The following is a 23052-nucleotide window of genomic DNA, read 5'->3' as shown; positions in this document are numbered from 1 at the left end:
TGTAAACCTGTCAAGCGTACGTGAGCAAAGTTGCCAAAAGCATTTAAATATTTTCCAAAAGTTGTGCCCACTAGCCGCCATTAAGCACGCGAAAAGGTGGCTATTTGCTTCATCGTGATATCCACCTTTTCGCGTTCTTAATGGCGGCTAGTGGGTACACTTTTCAACAATGTTTATTTGCTTTTGAGAACTCTGCTCGCGCCTCACGTACGCTTGAAAGATCTACAACAACAATCAAGGGTGGAAATATTGTGCCTTGCAGCTAAATCTGGACTATTTTTCCTAATACTAATGAATATGACGGAACATTGTCGTTGTTGCTCTTTCTCTTTCTTATTACAGTAATTTCAGTTTGTCGCAGTTTGGTGCAGTCGCAGTTTCAAACTGCAAAGTCCAGTTTGGTGGGAAGTGCGATGTATATCAACTTGACGGGAATAAAGTTGCCAAAGGCATGCTAACGTTTCCCAAAAGTTGTACCCACTAGCAGCCATTACGCACGCGAAAAGGTGGATTTACAGACTATCCACCTTTTCGTGCGCTTAATGGCGGCTAGTGGGTACAGTTTTCAATGTTTATTTGCTTTTGGAAACTACGCTCACGTATGCTTGAAAGCTCTAAAACAACAATTAAGGCTGAAAATAAAAACTTGGCGCGAATAAAGTTGCCAAAAGCATGCTAACGTTCTCCGAAAGTTGTACCCACCAGCCGCCATTACACATGCGAAAAGGTCGATAGATTACAGAGGCGACAAGGCGCTCAAAAACCGCAAAACTTTGAATCAAAACGGAGAGTTACCTTTATTTGTGATGGTAGAGATTTTTTCTAACTTCCATCGTAATAAGTAAAGCCATTCTAGTTTTCATCATTTGTTGGATGGATTTAATGAATACTCCAAAAGTTCTTGTGCTGATTTGAGTAAAACACACGTACCTTCCGATCCGTGAACTTTGAAATCACTGAAAAGCGACTATTAAAGCATATTATTGAAATTACGCAACTGATTTTATTTCTAAAATTCGTCGTACCGTTTTCAAATCCGTCCAACAAAATTTTTCATCGTCCGAACTAATAATAACAACAATGTTTACGAAGCTAACGCGCATGTATTTGTGTAGGACTGCATGACAAATGTTATTCTACAAAATTTCTGCAGGTCAGGCAAGTTTTCCTGGCTGTAGAATAACGACAATGCCTTGCGTGTTATTTTCATTTATGAATGACGGAAATTAAAACGATTAGTCGACATTGTCTCCTTCGTCGCACGAAAAAACGTAAAAATAAAAACAAAAAAGATTCTGTTACCAGTTTTGATCGCCGAATCGTTCGGACTTCCACTTCTGTTCTGTGAGTCTCTGTAGGTGGATTCACAAATCCGCCCATTCGTTTAACGTGGTCGAAACGAACCAAAATCACTCGAAACGAGGATCACAATATTACTCCAGATTTGTGCAAATTCGCGCTCTGATTTCGAGCATTTTTTTTTCAGTTTCCGAGTAGTTGCTGAAAATTTTTAGAAAAATCTGGCATCTTTGCTTATTCGTATAACAGTTAAATCATAAACAAAAATAAGCTATAGCTAATGTAGATGTAGTGCTGGACAGTGCTGATGCTGAGCATAAAATAGGTACTATATTGATAATCTATGCGGTGATAACGCGGCAGTGATAATTATATACGGTCACAAATACTGCATTCGCTTCCTCCGTTACATCTTCATAATGCAACGATATACTTTAGATCTCAGTGAATTTTACTCTGACCACCGGCAAAAAATTTTTGTCGGCAGACGTGTCGCGTGGAAACGCGTAGACTGCTTGCTGGAGTATGTTCGTAACACCTTCCAGCTGGCGGATGTGTGTTTAACTAACCAGGATAACGTATTATTTCCGGAAACAGAAGACCTGGATGTGATCCTGGCATCTGATCAAGTAAAGTAAGACGAATTTGTATGACACGAACCGGCAAATGTTTTAGGAACTCAATTTGTATTTTTTAGAGTACGGAGGATTTCGAACAGTTACAATGGCACTCATAATGGTCGCTCGCCGCCTGTAAAAACATTCGCCGCTGAACCACGTGTTGGTCAGCAAAACGGTAGCTACGTGCAGCAAGAGTCGGATAGTTCTAGCTCTGAATCGGATGTAGATTGCTTGCCCAAAATATTCGTAGGCCTTGAAAAATTAAACAAATCTGATGAAGCTCTACAAGAGCTACCAAAACCAAAACGAAAGCGAATTCGTAAGCGAAAATCTAAGAAAAATGAAGATCCGCCACCCCCGAAGGTAATTGTAAAAACATATGGAAAGAATAAGATGCCGTCAATCGTTACAGACAATGAAGCGGAGAAAAAGCATATTCGTTTTACCGAAGATGATTTGCATAAGGAAGACGAATGCATTGAAGAACCTTATAGAAATCTGAATAAAAGTACTACTCCCCGGATTGTGAGAGCTTCTTTGCAAGCAGCCGATGCTATTTGTAACGATGATGCTCCCAGCGTGCCAGAATACGAAGACACACCGATTATCGAACTGGAGGATGTGATCCGTAAAAAAGGTAAAAACCGCCAGCCACGCAAATCACTCGCAATTAAACAGGAGCTAATTAGTGCAAACGTGTCCAATGGTCAGGCCTCAATTTCGCCTACGTGTACCGATAAAGTTGACAAGGAGAAGGAAACATTTCTTGCAAACTACAGTGGTTTTGAATTTTGGAACAACCTGGTAGATGCTTTAGAGAATTTTCCTTTGATTGCTATTCCCAGTGAAAACGATATCATCGCCTATCGGTACGCGGAAACTGATTATCTCGCTTTCGTGGAACGTGCCGATGACGGAGAAGATGATACGTCACCTGCGCTGAAATTGACGCTACGCCAATTGAACACAGATAATGCTGAACAGATAATGGTAGCCTTAGATCACCTGACAAAAATACGACTAGTTGCTACTTATCAAAGGTAGGTAAGTCCGTGTGTAAATAAACAATATTAAACGGATATTGTAGAAGTCCAATAAATGTCCCATGTGTCGTAAGAGGTTAGAATTCCTTGATTTCGTTATCCGATTTGTTACCAGCTATGCTCAAGTGAATGAGTAATTTTCGTTGTAACGGTGCCACTACTGACACGACGTCTTTAAATATTAGAACATTTGTACTTGATTAATTAGTTAAAAAATTACACTTTTAATACTCCGAAACAGTGGACCCAGTGAAATGATATATGTAGTGAGACAAATATGCGTCCATTTTTCCAGTGGGACAAATTGTCTTCAAATTTTTATCGAGATTTCCCAGTATAAACACAATCTACCTTTCATCTACCCCTGCCTGAACCACCGTTTGGTATAACTCCGGGAAGAAGTATGTGTCTAAGCAAGCCACCTACGCTGGCTACGGTACCCGTTACCCAGTCCTAAGCTGCCTATATGACCTTATAGCTGACCATAGGTAAATTTATGTCAAACCCTTATCATTGCACCCATTCTAGCTATTAAAACTCAGTCATCAAGTCCGTCACCGCCTTATCGACGGCGCTCCAAGCGCGTTCCTCTGTATACATTCTCTACACGATGTCAACGTTGGTGTCTACTCCATCTCGATGTGAAACATCACATGCTCCGGAGTTTCCTCGGCTCAGTACAGATGGGACAGAAGTGTGACTTCTTAAAACACCCCTATTGACCTGACGAAAATTGTATCAGGTAAAAATTTAACTTCCCATGCTCTAGGGCGATCGCTCCCCAAATATTGCTGAAGCGTTTTAGATATCAATTATGACTATTGCACAATATCTGTTCCCCGCCTCTTATGTTCCATTGATTTCTCGGTCTTCTGTTCTTGATGGCAGCGACCGTAGACTTCGATTTGCGGAATTCAAACTGCGTCTTTGCCAGTCCGGAACCGGTGTCAATTCCATTACGGGTGTCAGCTTGTATAGGATTACTCGCTCTAGTACCTAGTAATTGGCCTGTATGGTGAGGGATCTCCTGGTAGTTTCCCGGGTTTTTGTCCGGAAATTTGCATACTTCTAGGCAGTTCTGAAGCTTCTCACTAACCATATTAGGCAGGATATGCTTGTATGGCCGCGTTCGGTATTTCGTCAGGGTCGGTTTAGACCCTTGGCAACCTCAATGAGGTCCGCATTCGTGCCTGGAGTGAGCCTGTCACTTGTTTGACGGTATGGGGTCGAAGGCCATGTCACTGGATCGTGCTGCCCTTATATCTCTTGTATTCCATGACGACTGTGAATAAGCGTCTGTGGGCAGGTTTCCTGCGAAGTCGAGCACCATTTATCTTTTTCAATACCACCTGGTAGGTAAACCGCTCCAGGGATTTGAGTCCGCATCGCTGTATAGCTCCTGGAAACACCATATTTTAGTAACTCCGACCGCTTTCCTCTTCCTCCAAAACTTGCTGAAGACCACTAGACCACTAACAACATAGTGTTCAACGGATATTAGCTATACAGTAGTTCAAGAAACTACTCTTAAACAAAAACGTTAATTGGAGATGCGCGCGTTTTCCTGGAATAATCGTACCGTCTCCTTCTGCTGGTATATCGCCATTATGATGCTCGTTGTAAATATTGAGTCTTAATTCCACCCTTACACCACCTCACACTCGTTCGTAAGGTGATTAGGGTATGGTCGTTATCGTCGGGCCACCACGATTTTATAGTTTTAATAACTCATGATATATATGATACAACCATTGTAAAACTTCTTAGGTACTGTGATAGCTAACTTTTCACAATATTGTAAGTTTCAATCGTGTATTCAAAACACCCGTACTGAATTCAGTGACTAAGTCTTACAAAAAAAGTTTTCTAGGCGCAATGAACTTTTCTTCAAGAAATGATTCATGAAATGCAATTATCGAGATAAATTTTGAAAATGTTTGAAGTGTGTTGTGCTGCACACGAAGACTATAGAACAATCCCTCCCAGTAAGATGTTTGAGAAGGCTAAGGTGAAATACTAGTGCCATTTGTATAGGTCGGGCCACTTGAGTAGTCATGGTTGGGCCACCATAATTTTAAGCGCAGAAGCGCAATAATCGTAATAAAGCAAAATTAATACGATAAAAACCTGAATTTTTGTTGTTTTTTTTTCATGGTAGTTGTACACTTCGGAAAAGGCGATTATAGCAATATTGATTTTACAAGATCGCCAAAATTTCGCAAAAATGCGATTAAAAATAGCGTATTTGTGCCTATATGAGCCGTTGTTCACGGAATTCATTCTTTTCATGTATTTATATAGAATTTCAATACGTATGTCTTAGTTTTTCTGCGGTGGCATAACCTGTACAATATGGCCCGACTATGATAACATTTCTTGTCTTCACGTAAATGCCTATAACTTTTTTATTTTTCAAGCAATCAGTTCAACTTTCCGGAAATATACCTTATTCTTAGACCTTTGCAACGATGTATTTAGATTTCCAAAATTCCTTTTGAAACGAAAATTAAGGACGAATTCCAAAACGTGGCCCAACCACGACGACACTCCCCTACTCTTCGAATGACGCCTGTTCTTACAGAACCTATTGCGTGAGCTCTTTTGTCATAGAATTTCCGCTTGCGTGGTACAATTCTTTGTGTTGACGCTTTTTTTTGCGGATGATCGCATTTTACCTGTCCCGCTCCCGACTGTACCGTTCATCGTTACCTCCCGTCCGATGATGAAGCATTTTCGCGCTTGCCGCATTCTTCTCTTCCTACTTCCATCCGCCAAAATTTTTAAAAATATTTACCCCTTCACTGTTCACGTTTCATCCAAAGCAAAGCCTAGGTGCTACATTCCGTTATCGAAACTTGATGACCTTCTGTTTTTATACGACAGACTTCGCAGCCAGCTGTTAGAGTACAGGACAATTGGAGGGTCAGTTGCTACGATCCTTTTGACTCTAATAGCCTCTCCCAGGCGAGATTAGAACATACGACGACTGGCTTGTTAGGCCAGCATCATACCACGAGGCCAACTGGGAGGCACAATCGTTTCATCCGCAATAGAAAAAAGAAATCAAATTTTGAATCCATGAAACATTAAAACCAGTTTTTTATTCAATAGTTTATTACGTAGCGACTCTTAAAGACAGTTAGTTTATTGAATGAACTGCAGTTTTAGACATTTTTAACCCACTGAATATATTTAATGTTCTTCTTAACCTGTTCTTCTAACATACAGTATACAGCTATGTACTTGCTGTTATTTTTATAAACACTGCGCTGCCTCACAATCGGCACAAAATTTATTTTTCTACAGTTACGTCAATCATGAAAGGTGATTTGCAGTCACTACCTTTTGTGAAAGATTTTAAGCGGCAATTATCCCCTACCCCACACGATTTTGTAGTCTAAACGTCGACGGTGCCTGTATCGCTAAAGCGCTAAAGAATGTCTATTTCGCCTTTTTTCGTTACGATGACTAATCAAATCGATTTGGTTGGGAATAAATAAAATAAGGACTGTGATATCTAATCATTTACACTTTATAACGTGGACAATTAGAGTGTATTCTTCTTTCACTTTCTCTGCTTCATATTTCCAACCGGTTGTGCTGAGTTTCGTTTCTGTTGCTTTTCGAGCCTGCTTCCCGCATGGGTATGACAATTGTGACTAAGTTGATAGCAGCTGATAATTATCTTGTGTCAAGCGTTTCAAACACCGGAACAATTATAGCACATTATTTTAAAATGTTGGTTATCGACGAAAATGGTTTATGATTATGCAGACAGCAACGAACAGGCCCAATCAGATGGACAAGCTTCAACATTTATCTCATACTCACTGTCTTTCTATTTAAGAATAAGGATACAATCTAACGTTTATTGAGTGAGTCTCTTAATGTTGGACTCCAGCTTTTCGGCGTTGGCGCCGGAAAACGATTCGAGCACGGATTTATCCTTGATGAACAAGAATGTCGGCATGCTAGAGATGCTGTACTTGGCCGCCAAATCTTCACACTCGTCCACGTCCACCTTGATGACGACGATCTTGTCAGCATACTTGTTCTGGAACTCTTCCAGCTTTGGGGCGATCACCTTGCAAGGGCCGCACCAGGTTGCGAAAAAGTCCACCACGACCAGCTTGTCGCCTGCGGCCTCCAGCCGGCTGTCGAAGTCAGCCTAACAAACAAGAATGACAAAAAAAGCAATGAAAAATTGTGGAAACCTGTTAGCTAGTTTGTCGTTATGGTTTTTGTCCAACTCAGTTTAAAAAAAATCATTTAAAAGCGGTTTGATCGCAATTAAAGGCAATGCAATCACTAAAAATTAACGCATAGAAATATTGTCATTTTAACTGAAAATTATTGTATCTTTGGGAACAACTTATACGTAATTTGCAACCGGTTTGCTAATAAAACTTCTGATTTGGTTAAAACTATTTTCAGGATTCTGAAATTAAAAATTCGTCATTAGCATCTTCGTTCCTGTTCACACTTCCAATTAGGAATGAGCGTCAAAAACTAATATCCAAATCATTTTGCACCCTGTTTCTCGGTGTGAGTAGAAGGCACACCTTGATTATTGACTGATTTACTACAGCCCACCCGCAATTGTCCTACCTTTTGTATCCTTTCTTGCACAATTAACCTTAACGCATATACACACGTGCTTGTCGCTTTCTAGCCGAGGTCACGCGATGACAAAGCATTTTTTCATGTGAATGAAAACAACGATGACATCATCGTTGGATTAACGTATTTGTAAGTGCTCTTAAACTTCAGGTTTTCCTGCTAGGATGAGATATCAAGTGGCTAGCACACAACCATGCAGAGCTCCGCTCTTAAAAAAAGATATGTAGAATAAACAGGAAAAAATCAAAGTTTCAAAGTCAATAAACAAGAACTCAAGTGACATTCTGCATTATTATTGCTGCCCATATGGAAAAACTTGCTCGCGTCAGTACGGCATTGGATATCAAACAATGCAAAATTGCAAAATAAATACACTTTAAAGCACATAGGCATTATGCTTGTTTGCCATCGGAAGTTTTCCATCAGGCAATGAATCTGTTGCAAATTTGCTATGAGCGGGCAATGTTTATGCTGCTAACAGACGAGATCATGCTGTAAAGTTTACATTTTACACTGCATTCAAAGTACAATTCTCGAACGCAGACAAATGTGTCTCAAGCGGGAACTAAAGTGTACTCTTTAATCTGGTAACTCATTGTATTTGTATTTATCGTTAGTCATTGTGACATTCCAAAAATGAACGATTTATAGTATTACTTTGGGATAGTAACAAGCCGTGCGATATCAGGAACGAATATTAGACTCGTTTTCTGTGTGCACTACTACCAAGTAGAAACGCATTGGCGACCAGAACGTGTTATTGCACACAACATCGAAGCCATTTCTACTTGTTGATGCAAGGAATTCATATAATCAATTTATTGTTTGGATTTTCCTCTCTGCGGTTGTGTGTTAGGGTTTGAGTTTCCAGAGTTATGGTAAATTGTTCGCAACTGATAGGAAAGGGTTCTGAGATCACTACATTCAATCGCGATCAGCAAATTTATCATTCTGGTGACTAATAAATAATGTATATTAAGTTTGATGAAAAGCCACAAACTACAAATACCTATTAATTATATTCGAAGCGACGCTTTAGTAAATCAGCTTTTAGATGCTCTAAGCGAACGAAATTGGCTTGACTTTCCAGTTTAGGGTATTTTCCCTTCGGCGAAACTGAAAGACAAATCCCTTTCTCAGATTAGCCGTATTTTTAAAATTCCTTTTGCTTGCAAGATTTTACCAATTATTCTCTAGGTGTAGCGTGTGAGTGGCTTCACTAGAAGGAAAAATACCCGGTGAAGAATCAAACCCAGCTACAATAGCAAAATAGAGCCACGAGAATAAGGAATATTTTATGGTATGCGATTGTAGGTAAATCACATTTCCGAAAACAAGTGGCAGAAGAAACCAATCTCATGATTTGATTATCATATTTAATAGCTATTGCACTAGGCATCTACCCATCTAATACTACCACCCAATTCCCGTACACTATACAAATCTCAAAGCTCAAACACTATTTTATACGTGACTAACGCAACGTCTTACTGCCAATGCGCTCCACTAACATGGTTAAACATATACAATACAAAGAAATGAAAGCCATGAAGTGAATGTAGGAGCATCATCCAACAAACAACTTATTCACACGTAAGTGTTTCCGCCGGATTCGTTCAAAATAGTTGAACAAATTTTTTAAATAACTTTTGTAGGTAGTAGATTTGAAAGTTACCAATATTATACATACGTTATACCTAACATAGCTATCAGTAAATCATTATGCATCGTTTGGTTTCTCATTTGCATAACGACTTTTACTAAGTTTATATTAAGCAATTTATAACTTTTTATTTTAAATTATAAGCCACGAACTCTTATTGATCGCTACAATTCTTCTTGTAGAAAAAACAACACTAAAAAAATTCCGTATTGATCGGAAGACAATCAGTACACGCCGTGTGTTAGTCATCCACGGATATGCATGATTTTACAAGGCGTTAATTACACAATAGCTCTGGAAGTTTCGTGCTACTTACAGCATCCTTTACGACGTACACCATTGTGGCAAGTAGTAGACTTCGGAATCGAGCACAAAAAGTCACGGAATAAAAATTGAAGGCACAACTTTTTCTCTTCTATCTGACCAAAAGCTGACGAGGGAAGCGATTACCAGCGAAACGAGCGCTCTAACAAAAGACGAATCGCGTGTTGACCGGCCGACTGACACTTTAGTAATGTGGTGTGGATGTGGAGGGAAAAAAGGCAAAATTGATGAATGTGCTTGTGCAATGCGCGTGTTACGTGTTAGCATCAGAGTTGCCATGTATTTGATTAAATTTCAAGATGCAGGAATAAAATTCAGGACAAATGAATAGAATTATTAAATAAAAGAGTGAATGTCGCAAGCGTAAACAAACCGGATGAGGGTTGATTTTCCAAAGCTGGTCTAACGGGAAATAACTCTCACCCGTTTTGTTTACATTTGCAACATTCACTCTTTTGTTAATTCCGTTAATTCTATCTAGAAATATTTATAAGTCGGTTCAAAAACTCCTTAAAAGGAAATAAGCGATTATTGACTTTTCTTCGGAAAGCCCAATTTCCAAAGCAGTTTTTCAGACCAAAACAGGAATCTTGCTTTTAAGAAGGCATTCACTACATTCGTCTTGTCAATCTAAACACAGAAATATAAATATTTTTGTTTCAAACAAAAAAGCTGCTTTTCAAATTTACAGAATCAATCACGACTTATTTCTTATGTCCTCAAGCAAGACCACCAGTTTTGCGTTGTTCAATTTCGACAATCATGCAAGTCAAGAGCACAAAGTCAATTTCTTTAATTTAGATGCATAAAAATCAGAAATAAACAGTTTTTTTCCTCAAAATCAGAGTAAAAAAGGGATTTGCCAATGAATATAACAGGAAACTTAACAAAAAATCTGGAAATCAGTAATATCAGTCATATTGGCAGGGATGCCATATTTTCTAAAAAAATGTCTGCAACTGCTCGAAAACCGGAAAAATCGAGCAGTTTTCCGGCTACTCGAATTTTCTGGTTTGCAAATAATCTGCGAAAATCTGCACACTTTTTTAGGAAGTCTGTGAAAGTTTAAAGAGCTTCGAACAAAAATCTGCAACAAAACAATAAAAGTCATAAAAACTGCAAATATCTGCAAATTTATAATGATCTGCAAGACCGTTCCAAAAATCTGCAATTTGCAGATAAATCTGCAAATCTGGTATCCCTGCATATTGGCATGTCTGGCTGACAATTTTTTTCAGAGTTGCCATTTTATTTCGATTTTGTGTTTGTCCGAATTGGGTCCTAAAGCCCTATGTCGTTTTTAGCTTGAATCGATGAGGTTAGGGTTAGGAACACATATTTTGATATTCAATTTTATATTTTTAGGCTATTGCCGTTAAAAACCTTTATTTTTAATTTTGTGAAATTTTGAACAAAAAATAAACATTTGGGCAACCTTATATAGACAAACTATAGTTGTGCATGGTTGTGTCAAGCGATGTCTAGACAACACGGATTATAAAAAGAAACCATAGTATGTCTTGAAATGTCACGGAAAACTTTTTGTTTACCTTCACGTTCATGTGATAGTGTACACTCTTAAATGATTCTACCTGTAAATAGGTCGGATTTAGTTAAAGCTAGGTTGAAACTACTCAAAATGCCCTTAAAGTGTACAAACTCAAACTTTGGGTAAAAATTTCAACCAATTTTGGCTACTTGCTACCGATAATTGAATTATTCTCTATGACAAATAACGCAATTTTAAGTTCCTTCTACCAATTTTTTGGTTGAAAAACTACTCAAAATCTGAGTTTGTACACTTTAAGGGCATTTTGAGTAGTTTCAACCTAACTTTAACTAAATCCGACCAATTTACAGGTAGAATCATTTAAGCGTGTATCAAAAGTTGCAAAGTCAGGAAATGGCTTGGCAATCGCGACCTAAAACATTTTCTGAGTTTACAGCTCATTTTCCGGTTCGTGTTTGGTTAGAAAGGCACAGAAATTTTTGGTCTGCCGTTCGCCCTCTGCTGATTCACATCGGAGTAGTGCCAGTTTCGGTTGGCGTTTTTTTTTCATACTGTTCTGCGGGGTCGATTGTACCAACACTCAAAAAATTCGAAACGTTTTATTCATGTTACAACGTGTAATCTGTTTCATGTGAAAGATTTGGGATGTTTTATACCGACAAATTACTTAATCCGTAATCCTACTACATATAAATTTAAAGCATCCCCCTTATGCTTTTGAATCATGATTCCCATAACACATCAATTATTATTATTTTTCTTTAAATCAATAATGCACGAAACATTCAAAGCATACCGGAAAAATATTACGACTTATTTACATGGGTTTTTACATTATATGTAATAATGAATATTAAACGTAAACAAAACAAACATGCATCCTATTAGTACAACGCTATAACTTTCACTATAAAACACATGTTAATAGTTCATTTTATAGAATGCATTTGGTAAACAAATTATCGTTATTTCTTTTGTTGAAGTAATAATCAATTGCCATAAAACATATTAGTTAAATGCCTATGGTATTAAATAGCATGTTACATGAAGGCATATAGTTTAATTGACTAAACTTATAGCTATTATTAGCAAATCATTACAAATCTGTGCAATAGTTTAAAACACATTGATCTTATGTGTGGCATCTATGGAATGTATTATCGCCAATCCAATCCAATTGATTTCGTACCATTTCTACTGAATCTGGTCGCCACATTTTTTAAAGGGTTACCGAAAACGTCATTGTCAAGTCAGACCGCGCAGCGCGAGTGCAGTCAGTGCTTTTCCGTTTTTCCCCGCGTTGTAAATAAAATACATCCTGGTCAATATTTCGGTTTCGGATTGTCCGTAAAACATCTCTTGTAACAATCAGCAACCTCATTCGGGCTGGTAGGTTGATTTAGGTAATTATTATTTAAAAAAAAATAACTAATCAAAATTCATTTTTGGTTCGTGGTGCTCTGTGACTTTCCGGTTTGTTATTCTTGCTGTTTTCAGTATAATGGCTGTTGATTCTTTTGTCATTTTCTGGATTCAAGTGATGTTTCTTGGAGGCAATTCTTCAGTGCTAGTGCTCTGGATAAGTAATGTAATCCAGGCATGGAAATTTGAAGGACTCCCGGAACGTTACCGCAGATAATAGAATTACCAATTCGTTGTGCTAACAGGTGCCAACCAAACAAATTTAACATTTGTCAGCAAAATTGATTGTGTGCGCACCAAAAATGCACTTCACGTTGACGAACGTACAGAAAAACATCCTAGAGGACCAAAAAGTACACGTACATGATGAAAATGGGAGAATGTATACCAATCTAACACTGTAGCATCGCAGATTAAGAATCAACCGTCGTTTAATGACTTTAGCAGCAAATCCTATCACAAGTTTCATCATCAGCCGGCTTGGGCACCAAGTCCAGCCATTCGCAGGGCAGACTGTGTAAGTAATTTTATCTCCTGAAGGAAAATATATGATTTTTATCTCTTTTTTCTCACACAGTCTTATAATACAACTTTAATGGTGGAATGTATGCTACAGCTCCACAACTATGTGGTGATACTCCGGAAAAATCGAAGGCAATGGTATCATTGCCGCCAAAGACGTCCTGCACATCTCGTATAAAGTTGCCCGCTACGCATAATCTTCAGCATGTCCCTGCGATAACAGAACATCAAAGCTAAAGTGGCCAGTTTGATCGCAGTGCTTTGATTAAAAGATTGCAGCCCACCAATATGGACCATTGGAGTGGCCTTGTAATAAATTTAATTAATTATTTTTATTATATTTTATTAAATTTTATATTAATTGATATCTCAAAAATACAGAAAAAAATAGTTAATAATTATATTTTATTAAATTATATTTTCATTCTTTAATATAATTTAATATCACATCCAATGTAATATTACATACAGCAAATGAATTATCAACTTACATTTTATCATTTTAATCATTGAGTATTACGTTGCAATTCATAATTTATAATATTAAATTCTGTTTGTATTTATATGCACGGAAACGTAATATTAATTTTGATACCCATTAAAAGGTAAATATTTATGTGATAGGTGATATGAGATGTTAAGTAATTCGAAATAAAAGTAAAGCATATTTGCGTTATGTGTGGCACACATAAGGATCATGGTTAAACGTCATGTCTATTTGATGCATAGAAAATAATACTTTGTATGATGTGTAGCATAATAAATTGTAACGGGTATAATCTATTGCACCGTTTTATTAGTGTATCCCAATAGCATATACGTTTATATTTTTTTGAGTGAAGATTACACACCAAAATTTGAAATCGCTTTTCAGCAATTTGGTTTGCTGACATAAAGTCAGTAAATGAATTTCTTGCTGTCCTATCAGCAATTTGATTTCTATTTACTGAAAATCAGCAATCTGTTGGCGATTTCTGAGCGTTCAGCAATTAGCGTAGCCGAACAGTCAAAAGAACCGCCATATTAAATATTCTTGCTTTAAGCTGCATTTCGCAATGTTTTAAGTTTCACGATTGAAAGCACCTTTTCAAGTAAAATGAAATTCAAACTTAACGTAAATATGAATCATGGACTTGCGGAAGTTCTACGGATAACAATCACAACGTAGAGGTAATATTCGCTATGTTTATTTGTTCGCAACCAATATATTTTAATTTTTCAGAAGTAAGAAGCAAACGGCGACAGGCAATTTAAAATATTTTTCCCGACGTCATTTGGTAGAAAGTTTTTACCGATGGAATTCGACAGCATGTGGTAATGCACATAAATAATTAATCATTCGATTATTAAGCGTATTAATTGTACATAGATTTTTTTTGTAAATAAATGAAGAAAAACCTAAAATTTTAATCATTTTGCTGAATTTATCAGCAAACTGCTGTCAAACTAAATTTACTGAGTGATCAGCAATTTGGTTATATGAACTGAAATTCCAGCAAAATTTTGACGTTTCAAATTGCTGAATATTTCAGCATAAATTTTTTACTGAATTTATAGCTGAAAATTCAGCTTGTCAAAAATCAGCAAAATTTTGCTGATAACCGGCGAAAAAAAATTACTGTGTACTGTTGGCCATCAGTTTGACATCGTTTAGTCATTCTTAGCGCAAACTAGATTTGGACAAAGTCTAGCACCGTGAATCGATGGATTGGAATACATCACGGGAATGACACTTCCAATACCAACCTCTACAAAAAAACGTAGCCAACATAGAGCGGGCCCAAGCTGACAGCTTCATAGATGGGCTCAAGCTGACAACCGAGTTGGATGTGTAAATTGTTAAATTTTGTTAGTTTAAGTTTGATTTTAGCCAAGGTTTTAGCATCACATAGCCAATGCCAGGCAGGCAATTGATGCGAAATACATGAAACTGTGAAAATGGTTAGTTAAATTCGTTTTGTGAAATCGCTTTGCGTTTGCCGCCTTTTTCATGTGAGCAACGAAAATGTGACGTCATATCAGCCCCCTGGAATACATTGCCCGAATCAAAACTTTTATCCGATAACTACTACAAGTTTGATGTTCCACTTCCTCATGACCAGCAAAACGTAGACAAGCACAAGAGGCAACTGCGAAGCTGTAACTGTCAAAACGATCAGCTGCGCAACCAGAGTTGCCAGTGAGAAAAAGTTATCATTGTTGACAGAAACGTGTTATTTTCGTTATGTCAAGGAAGATCTCTAATGTCAACGGAGAATAAATTACAATATTTTTGTTTTTTAATTTTTTAATGCTCTGCATCTTTTTAAAAAAGAAAAAACTATACTCTGGTAGTCATAATGGGAAGCTTTATCGTTTCTTCTAAAAAAATCATCTTTTTATCACAAATTTTAGGACAAAATTGACAATATTTTTCGACATTGGATCGAGTGACGTATTTCTCTACGGGGTGAAGTGGCTGTCAAATTCATATACATTTTCGATGTCCCACGCATAGGTATCAAACTGTTAATTTTGACAGGAACCAAAAAAATAGCTGGGAATTCCCCAACCCCCGGGCATCTACTGTTTCCTGAAACCGCCACAAAATGAGGTGGCGCTACAGGCGTTTTGCTTTTAATACGCAGCATTCACACGGCAGTGAAGTGATGCGATCAAGCCAACAAAATATAATCACGTAGAAGTGAAGAATTTTACATGAATCTCAATAACAATTCATCGATAAAAATAATTTACTTTCAGCTAACAGAAAACGCCACCTTTAGGACAAGAAATAAATGATAATGCAGCGAAAATCACGTGTAGCGCTGCAGAAATATCGTGTGAATCGTTCTTTTACACGCACACTAGTGATCCGATACGTATAAAAGTGATCCAGTGATCCAGCTATGTTGGCTTCACCTATTTTGTTTAATTTGTTTAATTTGTTTATTTGTTTAATTTGTTCATTTGTTTAATTTGTTTATTTAAATTTTTCATCTAACCTTTATAGGTCTCAATGAAATTTGTGGGTGGGGAAAAGCCCACTCGAGGTTGATCCTCAAGTGCGCGTAAAAACCCCACCATCTTTTTTTTTGTTTTGGGGTTTTGTTGGCTAAGACCATGGTTGGTCCATCTCGCCCACCATCTTTTGACACTGTTTACAATTAACAATTTTACAATTTCATGATTCATGCCTACAAACTACAAACAACTACAGTATTAGTATGAAGCAAATTAAACTGAACATTAACTTTAAACATCTTAATTTGATAGTAACATATTACATTGCTTAAGTATATTTTTAAAAGTATCACTTGAAATATTGAGGTCAAATAATTCATACGTGGTATTAAATACGTCACACATCGGGTTCGTTTTGACCGTACTCGGTGCGGTGGAATGCAAGGCGCAAAAAATCCCGTTCTCTCAGATTTCTGGAAGGCACATTTAAATTGATTTTGGACAGGATATTTGGAGCATCTATCCAGTCAACACTTTTCCAACAAAAATAGCTTTAGAAATACTTCGTCTCTTTACCAGCGTGTCGATGCCTAGCAATTGACAACGGTCAATATAGGCTGGCAACTGGTTTGGATTACGCCAAGGCAGAGACCTGAGGGCGTAACGTATGAATCTAGCTTGTACTGCTTCAATTCGATTAGTCCAAATTTCAGTATATGGACTCCATATTACAGCTGAGGTCTCCAAAATGGAGCGAACAAGAGAAACGTATAAAGAACGCAAGCAGAACGGGTCAGTGAATTTTCTGGAAATTCTCATGATAAAGCCGAGGTTTTTATTAGCGTGTGCTATGATATGCGAATAATGGTGCTTAAAGGAGAGTTCTGAGTCTAAAAATACTCCTAAGTCTTTGACAACTGAGACTTTTTTAAGCGTTGCTCCAGATATGGTGTAGTCGCATAATATTGGATTTTTCTTACGTGTAAAAGAAATCACAAAGCATTTCGACACACCAATAGTCAGGAAATTGTGCCAGCACCAGTTAGAAAAAAAATCCAGCATCCGTTGCAGCTCAATACAGTCCGTCATAGTTTGTACAGCAAGAAATAGTTTCTACATCAGCATAAATTAGTTTAAAGCAAGACGGAATAATGAAACAGACGTCATTAAAGAATAGTGAGAACAGCAGCGGTCCTAGGTTACTGCCTTGAGGAACACCAGACACGCTGACGTAGCTGTTTGATTCTATGTTGCCTAGTTTGACACAGAGCAAGCGGCCAATAAGGTAAGATTTCAGCCAGTCAGTAAAATGTTTTGATGCACCAAGACGTTCAATTTTAGCCAGAAGGATCGAGTGATCGACACGTTCAAACGCAGCTTTCAAGTCAGTATAAATAGTGTCTGCTTGCAAGCCATTTTCCATGTGTTCCATTTTGTTCGCAAACGTCAAAGTTGCCACCGGGGTGGAATTCCCCTTTACCTAGGACCATTTGAAAGTTGCTCTCTTCACTCCTACATGAGAAAGAGATAGCAATACACCATGCCCTTGGTATTTCTTACGTTTCCTTCACCCCATCGACATCTCTATAACGAGCTGCAGTGAACGTCAGCGACAGCATGTCCTGATGGGCTCAAAATTTGACAGCGGGCCCAAATCAGACTGCTGGCAGTTGAGTGAAACGCAGTGCTGACATGCTATCTCATTTTCGCACACACGAGATGTTGGCAGCGAAAACATGGTTGCCTGCCGATGGGGTTGTCCAGGGTATGTAATCATGCTATCTCTTTCTCATGTAGGAGTGAAGAGAGCATCCTTCAACTAGTTCGCCGGCAATTAGAATTTCCATTGAATAAAGCGTTAGCCGTCACTCGGACCGAAACGTCAGAAAAAACGGTTACACAGCAATCATATGCATTTGACGTTCGTTTCTCACCCCTGGGGGTGGTTTCCTACCACGACCCTGCTAGGCAGGCATGTTTTTGCAGTCAACTTCTAACCATTTGCGTAAATGAAACAGCATGACACCGCTATACGTTCTGTTCGTTTCACTCTGCAAAGCCGGTATGCTGGCAGATGGGTAGTATTTTCAAATCTTAGCAAGATTTTTGCAAATAATACCCACGCCGGCAGTAGATGTTGGCTACTGTCAAACACATTGAGTAGGGATAGGGTTGTCAGTCCCTTGTTTCCTATATGTATCTCGTGAACACTCGAGGCTCTTCGGACGCTGCAGGAAATGAGACAAGGTGATAATTTATCCTGCGTCGCTTCTGTGGGGGTGATCTGCAGAGACTATAGGTTACAGAGGCGACAAGGCACTCACGAACCGCTAAATTTTGAATCAAAACCGAGAGTACCATCATTCATAAACAAAGGTAACTCTCCATTATGATTCAAAATTTAGCGGATTTTGAGTGCCTTGCCTCAATCTATAGTCTTTGTAGGGTGATCTACAAAGACTGTAGTTTACAGAGGCGCCGAGACACTCAAAATCCGCTAAATTTTGAAACAAAACGGAGAGAACCATCATAAATAAAGGTAACTCTCCGCTTTCGTTCAAAATTGAGCGGTTTTTGAGTGTCTCGGCACCTCTGTAATCTACAGTCTCTGTAGGGTGATCCGACAAGCGGGCATCAAAACGTGAGGCACGATTTTCAGCAAAAGTTACCAACTCCTAGGCTTCGGAGATAACTTTAATATCATAACAAGGAACTTAGGGCCGGCAGAAACAATCTACGCTTGACTGAATATTTACGGAGTCTACGAGGATTGGGAACAAAATTAATGCGTCGAATTCGGTGCATTCGAGCGAGTTATCGGGCCTACTTTGCCCTTCGCAAAACGCTACGATCGAGAACCATACGCCACCGTACAAAGCTGACAAAAACCACATTATTAGACTGGTTTTTCTTTCTGGCTGGACTAGAAGCTGTGGTGCTGCTCATGGAGGAGGAGGACATTCGCGTTCTTGCCGTGTTCGAGCGGAAGGTGCTGTGGACGATATTTGGCGAAGTACAAACTGAAAGTGTAGAGTGGCGGAGGCGTATGAATCACGAGCTACAGGCACTTCGTGGAGGGATTCCCATCATTCACTTGACGAAAGTCGGTACACTGAAGCAAGTTAGTGATGTCCGATTACTTCTCGATTAATCGAACTAATCGATTATCCGCTAAAATAATCGATTAATTTTTAATCGATTGCTTTATGTTCCGATTATTAGATGATCGATTAACTGGCCGATCGATTATGCCAGATTATTTAAAATTTTATTCTTTGACAATTTCTAACAAATCTAATTATTACAGTGGCAGGCGCTTACCTTCTAGATTAACCACACGCAATCAGCCAGTTCGTTGGTTTCGAGATACGATGCTGATCTAAGAAACCAGTAGTCGTATGTTCAAATCTCAGCCAGGCAGTGCTCCTAGATACAGTCAGTAGGATTGTTGCAATAGCCCCGTAACTGTCTTGTACTCTAATATCTGGCTGTGAAGTCTGTCGATAAAGATGGGTCGAATCTTAGAAAGGATGTTTAACCCCAAGGCTTTGCTTTTAATCATCCAGTTTGCACGCAGTAAGCCGGTTTAAATAAATACCACGCTGAAGCCTAAAAACCAAACTAAACTTTATCTAGATACTAACTGTGCAAAAAGATAATTCGAAAATTTGTCAGTCTGTCAGACACGGAATTTTGTAAGAAATTTTTAGAAAACTGGGTAATACCCTTCGTCTTTTTCTATACAAAAACCAAAAAATGCGGTCTTCTCGATTTCTATGAAACTAACCTAAGTCTGACTGCACATTCCAAAACACTCGTGGACAGTACTACGCAAAACTATTTTTTGGTGTCGGGGATTGTAACAAGGTTACAAAATAAATAAGGTAACAAACCCTATTGTTCAATCCCACACACAACCATCACTAAAAGCCTGTTCGCGTTACCTGCCGTTATCCCCGAAAAAAGGTTAGGGTACCGCGACAGTAAACAAACTCTGCTAATGCCCACCGGATGGAACCTGGCGAAACTAGCCGAAGCTGAATCGTCGGTCCCGTCGTAAAGTCCTGTGCTTGACGGGACAGGCAAATCAGTCTGGGGAATGAGCGATTTTAAAGATAACCACCTAAGAGACGACACGCAAGATTGGAAAGGGCTAGAAGTTAGAAGACGCAAAGTGATACATGAGAAGACGAAAAGCGAAGTAAACTAGTATTCGGAAAAGATACAATAAGTAGAAGTAAAGTGGAAAAAACACGGGTAGAAAATATAGGCGCTAAAGCGAGGTTAGATTACCTAGTCGAACGAGGCAAAAGACCACCAGCACCCTCCTTCAAACGGAGGTCTTCCCTTAGATCTTGAGAGCGCGACCGTCGTCAGTCGGCCTCAACACGTGTCGACCATGAGTGCGTGATCCGATTCTCCGAGCAACACACCGAGCGAGCAGGCAGTTGCTACCATCCGTGGCCCTATACACCATCGATCGTAGGAACCGATCGCCGAAGAGCCAACCGTATGTTATACCCACCACATAACCAATTGTTACTGTCCGTGGATTCATCACCGTTCGTACCGGCTACCGGATGTCGGACCCGGTCGAACTAAAACATTCGATTCACCATTTGCCACCCACCACGTATTTGGTACGGGCTATCTATAAGCGGTCTACGAAACCGCTAGTCTAGCACAGTCACCTGTTCATCGGAACATCAGAGACCCTTCGTCGACAAGAAGCAGCAGGCCATAAGAAAAACTGAAGAAAACTAACCACTAGATTAAGCGAAACGTGTAAATGAAGATCTGTTAACCCTCGAAATGGTGTTTGCTACGATATGTGTCCTCGGAAAGTGTGAGTCCCCGAATGTGCCCCCAACCCCAGATCGGTTCGCGAGTTAGCCTCCGGTAGGTTAGTGTAGGATGCCTAGGGGACACTGTACTAGCAGATGGTTGCTCATGTCCCCCTGTTGAGTCGGCCGAACGGATTCAACCGATGTTAGGTTAGTCGGTATTTCGTTCGTAAGTTTATAGTTGAGCGTTTGATGGACCTGCCCTGAGGAATTCTAGCCGGACCGGGATTGTATCGCTAAACACGCTCCTTTACGGCAAGTTAATCCTTGCCTGGCGCTTAAGTGAAGGTTGTCACTGCTCCCTGCCCCAAAACCCATCCCGCCCCGTTACAGGACATAAAGGTTATAACCAATCGATTATTTCGATTAATCGATTATGCAGCGCCGATTAATCGATGTCGATTATTGGCCGCCTAAAAAGTAATCGATTGTTAACTAATCGATTAACTGAAAAAATCGGACATCACTACACAACACACAACTATCTTGCAGTCCGGGTCATCATTTTCCTGCATTTTTAGCTCTACTACAATCACATAAACTTAGCTGATGTAAGATCGGGCTCTCACAGCTAAACAAAGGTTCTTTTGTCGGATTTTGAAATATCCAGGCTTGGCAACTTTTTTAGACGTAGATTAGAAATATAAACCATATTTGCAATGTGCACCGCTTAGTTGGTTTCGAGGTACGATGCTGGTCTGACACGCCAGTTGTCGTATGTTCAAATCTCGACTAGGCGGTGCTGCTAGATAGACTCAGCAGGATTGTTGCACTAGCACCGTAACTGTTCTGTAATAGCCGGCTGTTAAGTCTGTCGATAAAGAAAGACCAAGTCTTAAAAAGGACGGTTTTTACAATTGATGGAGGGACGGTAGGGGAAAGCAATGAAAATTTTTTTGAGAAAGGAAGGGAAAGAGTGGAAAGGAAGGGGGGGGGTAATAGGTAGCTACGCTTAACGAGTTGTCGTTGTGACTCCTATCTTTTGTCCAATGCTGGAAAGTGCATTGGTCGAACTAAGTTATAATCAGAGATTATGACCGGATTTGAACCCACAACCCCTGCCAGGGCGTGTGGCTCGCTGGTACCCGTATACCTTTGAACCATAGAGGCGCTGAACAAAAGAATTCTGCACAACCCCCCTTATTAATGTAGCGACGTATCTGGTTTTTGGGGTTATTTTTAGACACACAGATTGTGCCTCTTCATCCGACAACTGTAGAAACCACCGACCGAGAAGTTTTAATCTAACTTGTTTTTACTTTCAGGACGACGACACTATGCAGGCCCTTACGACTTGCAAGGTACTGCGTGTGACGTTGTTCGTCCGTAAGCGTGTTAGTCCGCGTTTCTCAGTGCGGGTCTTCGGAGAAAGGCTCCGTTCCTATGAAATTGACCAAACTCGTGTTTTAGTCTTTGACCTTGAAATGCGGTCAGGCATTAATATAAATATTTTTTGAAACGATGGTTTTTACAATTAATGGAGGGAGCCTTTCTCCGAAGACCCGCGCTGGGAAACGCGGACTAACACGCTTACGGACGAACAACGTCACACGCAGTACCTTGCAAGTCGTAAGGGCCTGCATAGTGTCGTCGTCCTGAAAGTAAAAACAAGTTGGATTAAAACTTCTCGGTCGGTGGTTTCTACAGTTGACGGAGGAAGAGGCACAATCTGTGTCTAAAAATAACCACAAAAACCGGATACGTCGCTATATTAATAAGGGGAGTTGTGCAGACTTCTTTTGTCCAGCGCCTCTATGGTTCAAAGGTACACGGGTACCAGCGAGCCACACGCCCTAGCAGGTGTTGTGGGTTCAAATCCGGTGATAATCTCTGATTATAACTTGGTTCGACCCATGCACCTTCCAGCATTGGACAAAAGATAGGAGTCACAACGACAACTCGTTAAGCGTAGCTACCTATTACCTCCCCCTTCCTTTCCACTCTTTCCCCTCCTTTCTCAAAAAATTTTCAATACTTGCCCCTACCGTCCCTCCATCAATTGTAAAAACCATCGTTTCAAAAAATATTAATATTAATGCCTGACCATGTCAAGGTCAAGGACTAAAACACGAGTTTGGTCAATTAAAAAGGACGTTTAAGGCCAAGCAAGGGTTTGCTTTTTTTTGCAGTTTTCCGTTCTATTTTATTACTTTTGTGTTAATTATGTTTGTCTGAAATGGATGTGATTTAAATATCTAGGAATATTTCATTCAATTAAATACTTTTTTTTATAATTGATTGC

The 23052-nt window shown here is 39.2% G+C and overlaps 2 protein-coding genes and 1 long non-coding RNA gene across 3 annotated transcripts; 2 read left to right on the top strand and 1 right to left on the bottom strand.

The window, feature by feature from the left end:
- Positions 1-1609: 1609 nt before the first annotated feature.
- Positions 1610-3026, top strand: LOC128743467 (uncharacterized). Its single transcript, XM_053840058.1, has 2 exons — positions 1610-1933; positions 1997-3026. Exons 1-2 carry the CDS (start codon positions 1719-1721, stop codon positions 2961-2963), a joined length of 1182 nt encoding a protein of 393 aa, XP_053696033.1. The 5' UTR covers positions 1610-1718; the 3' UTR covers positions 2964-3026.
- Positions 3027-6497: 3471 nt separating this feature from the next.
- Positions 6498-9743, bottom strand: LOC128741645 (thioredoxin-2-like). The gene is made up of 2 exons (XM_053837599.1): positions 9562-9743; positions 6498-7130 (listed from the first exon to the last, which is right to left on the bottom strand). Exons 1-2 carry the CDS (start codon positions 9583-9585, stop codon positions 6831-6833), a joined length of 324 nt encoding a protein of 107 aa, XP_053693574.1. The 5' UTR covers positions 9586-9743; the 3' UTR covers positions 6498-6830.
- A 2619-nt stretch (positions 9744-12362) lies between these two features.
- On the top strand, positions 12363-13309 carry LOC128743877 (uncharacterized). Its single transcript, XR_008412328.1, has 3 exons — positions 12363-12468; positions 12577-13018; positions 13079-13309. It is a non-coding gene; the product is annotated as an uncharacterized LOC128743877 (long non-coding RNA).
- Positions 13310-23052: the final 9743 nt, after the last annotated feature.

This window comes from Sabethes cyaneus, chromosome 3 (genome assembly GCF_943734655.1).
Source record: "Sabethes cyaneus chromosome 3, idSabCyanKW18_F2, whole genome shotgun sequence".
Taxonomy (NCBI): domain Eukaryota; kingdom Metazoa; phylum Arthropoda; class Insecta; order Diptera; family Culicidae; genus Sabethes; species Sabethes cyaneus.
Note: the sequence above shows the minus strand (reverse complement) of the source record. Positions and strands in the feature narration are given on the sequence as shown.

Coding starts and splice junctions, on each gene's coding strand:
- LOC128743467 (XM_053840058.1), top strand. CDS start 1,719: ATGCAACGATATACTTTAGATCTCAGTGAATTTTACTCTGACCACCGG. Junction 1,934..1,996: donor CTGGCATCTGATCAAGTAAA/GTAAGACGAATT, acceptor TGTATTTTTTAG/AGTACGGAGGATTTCGAACA.
- LOC128741645 (XM_053837599.1), bottom strand. CDS start 9,585: ATGGTGTACGTCGTAAAGGATGCT. Junction 7,131..9,561: donor TGTACGTCGTAAAGGATGCT/GTAAGTAGCACG, acceptor CTTGTTTGTTAG/GCTGACTTCGACAGCCGGCT.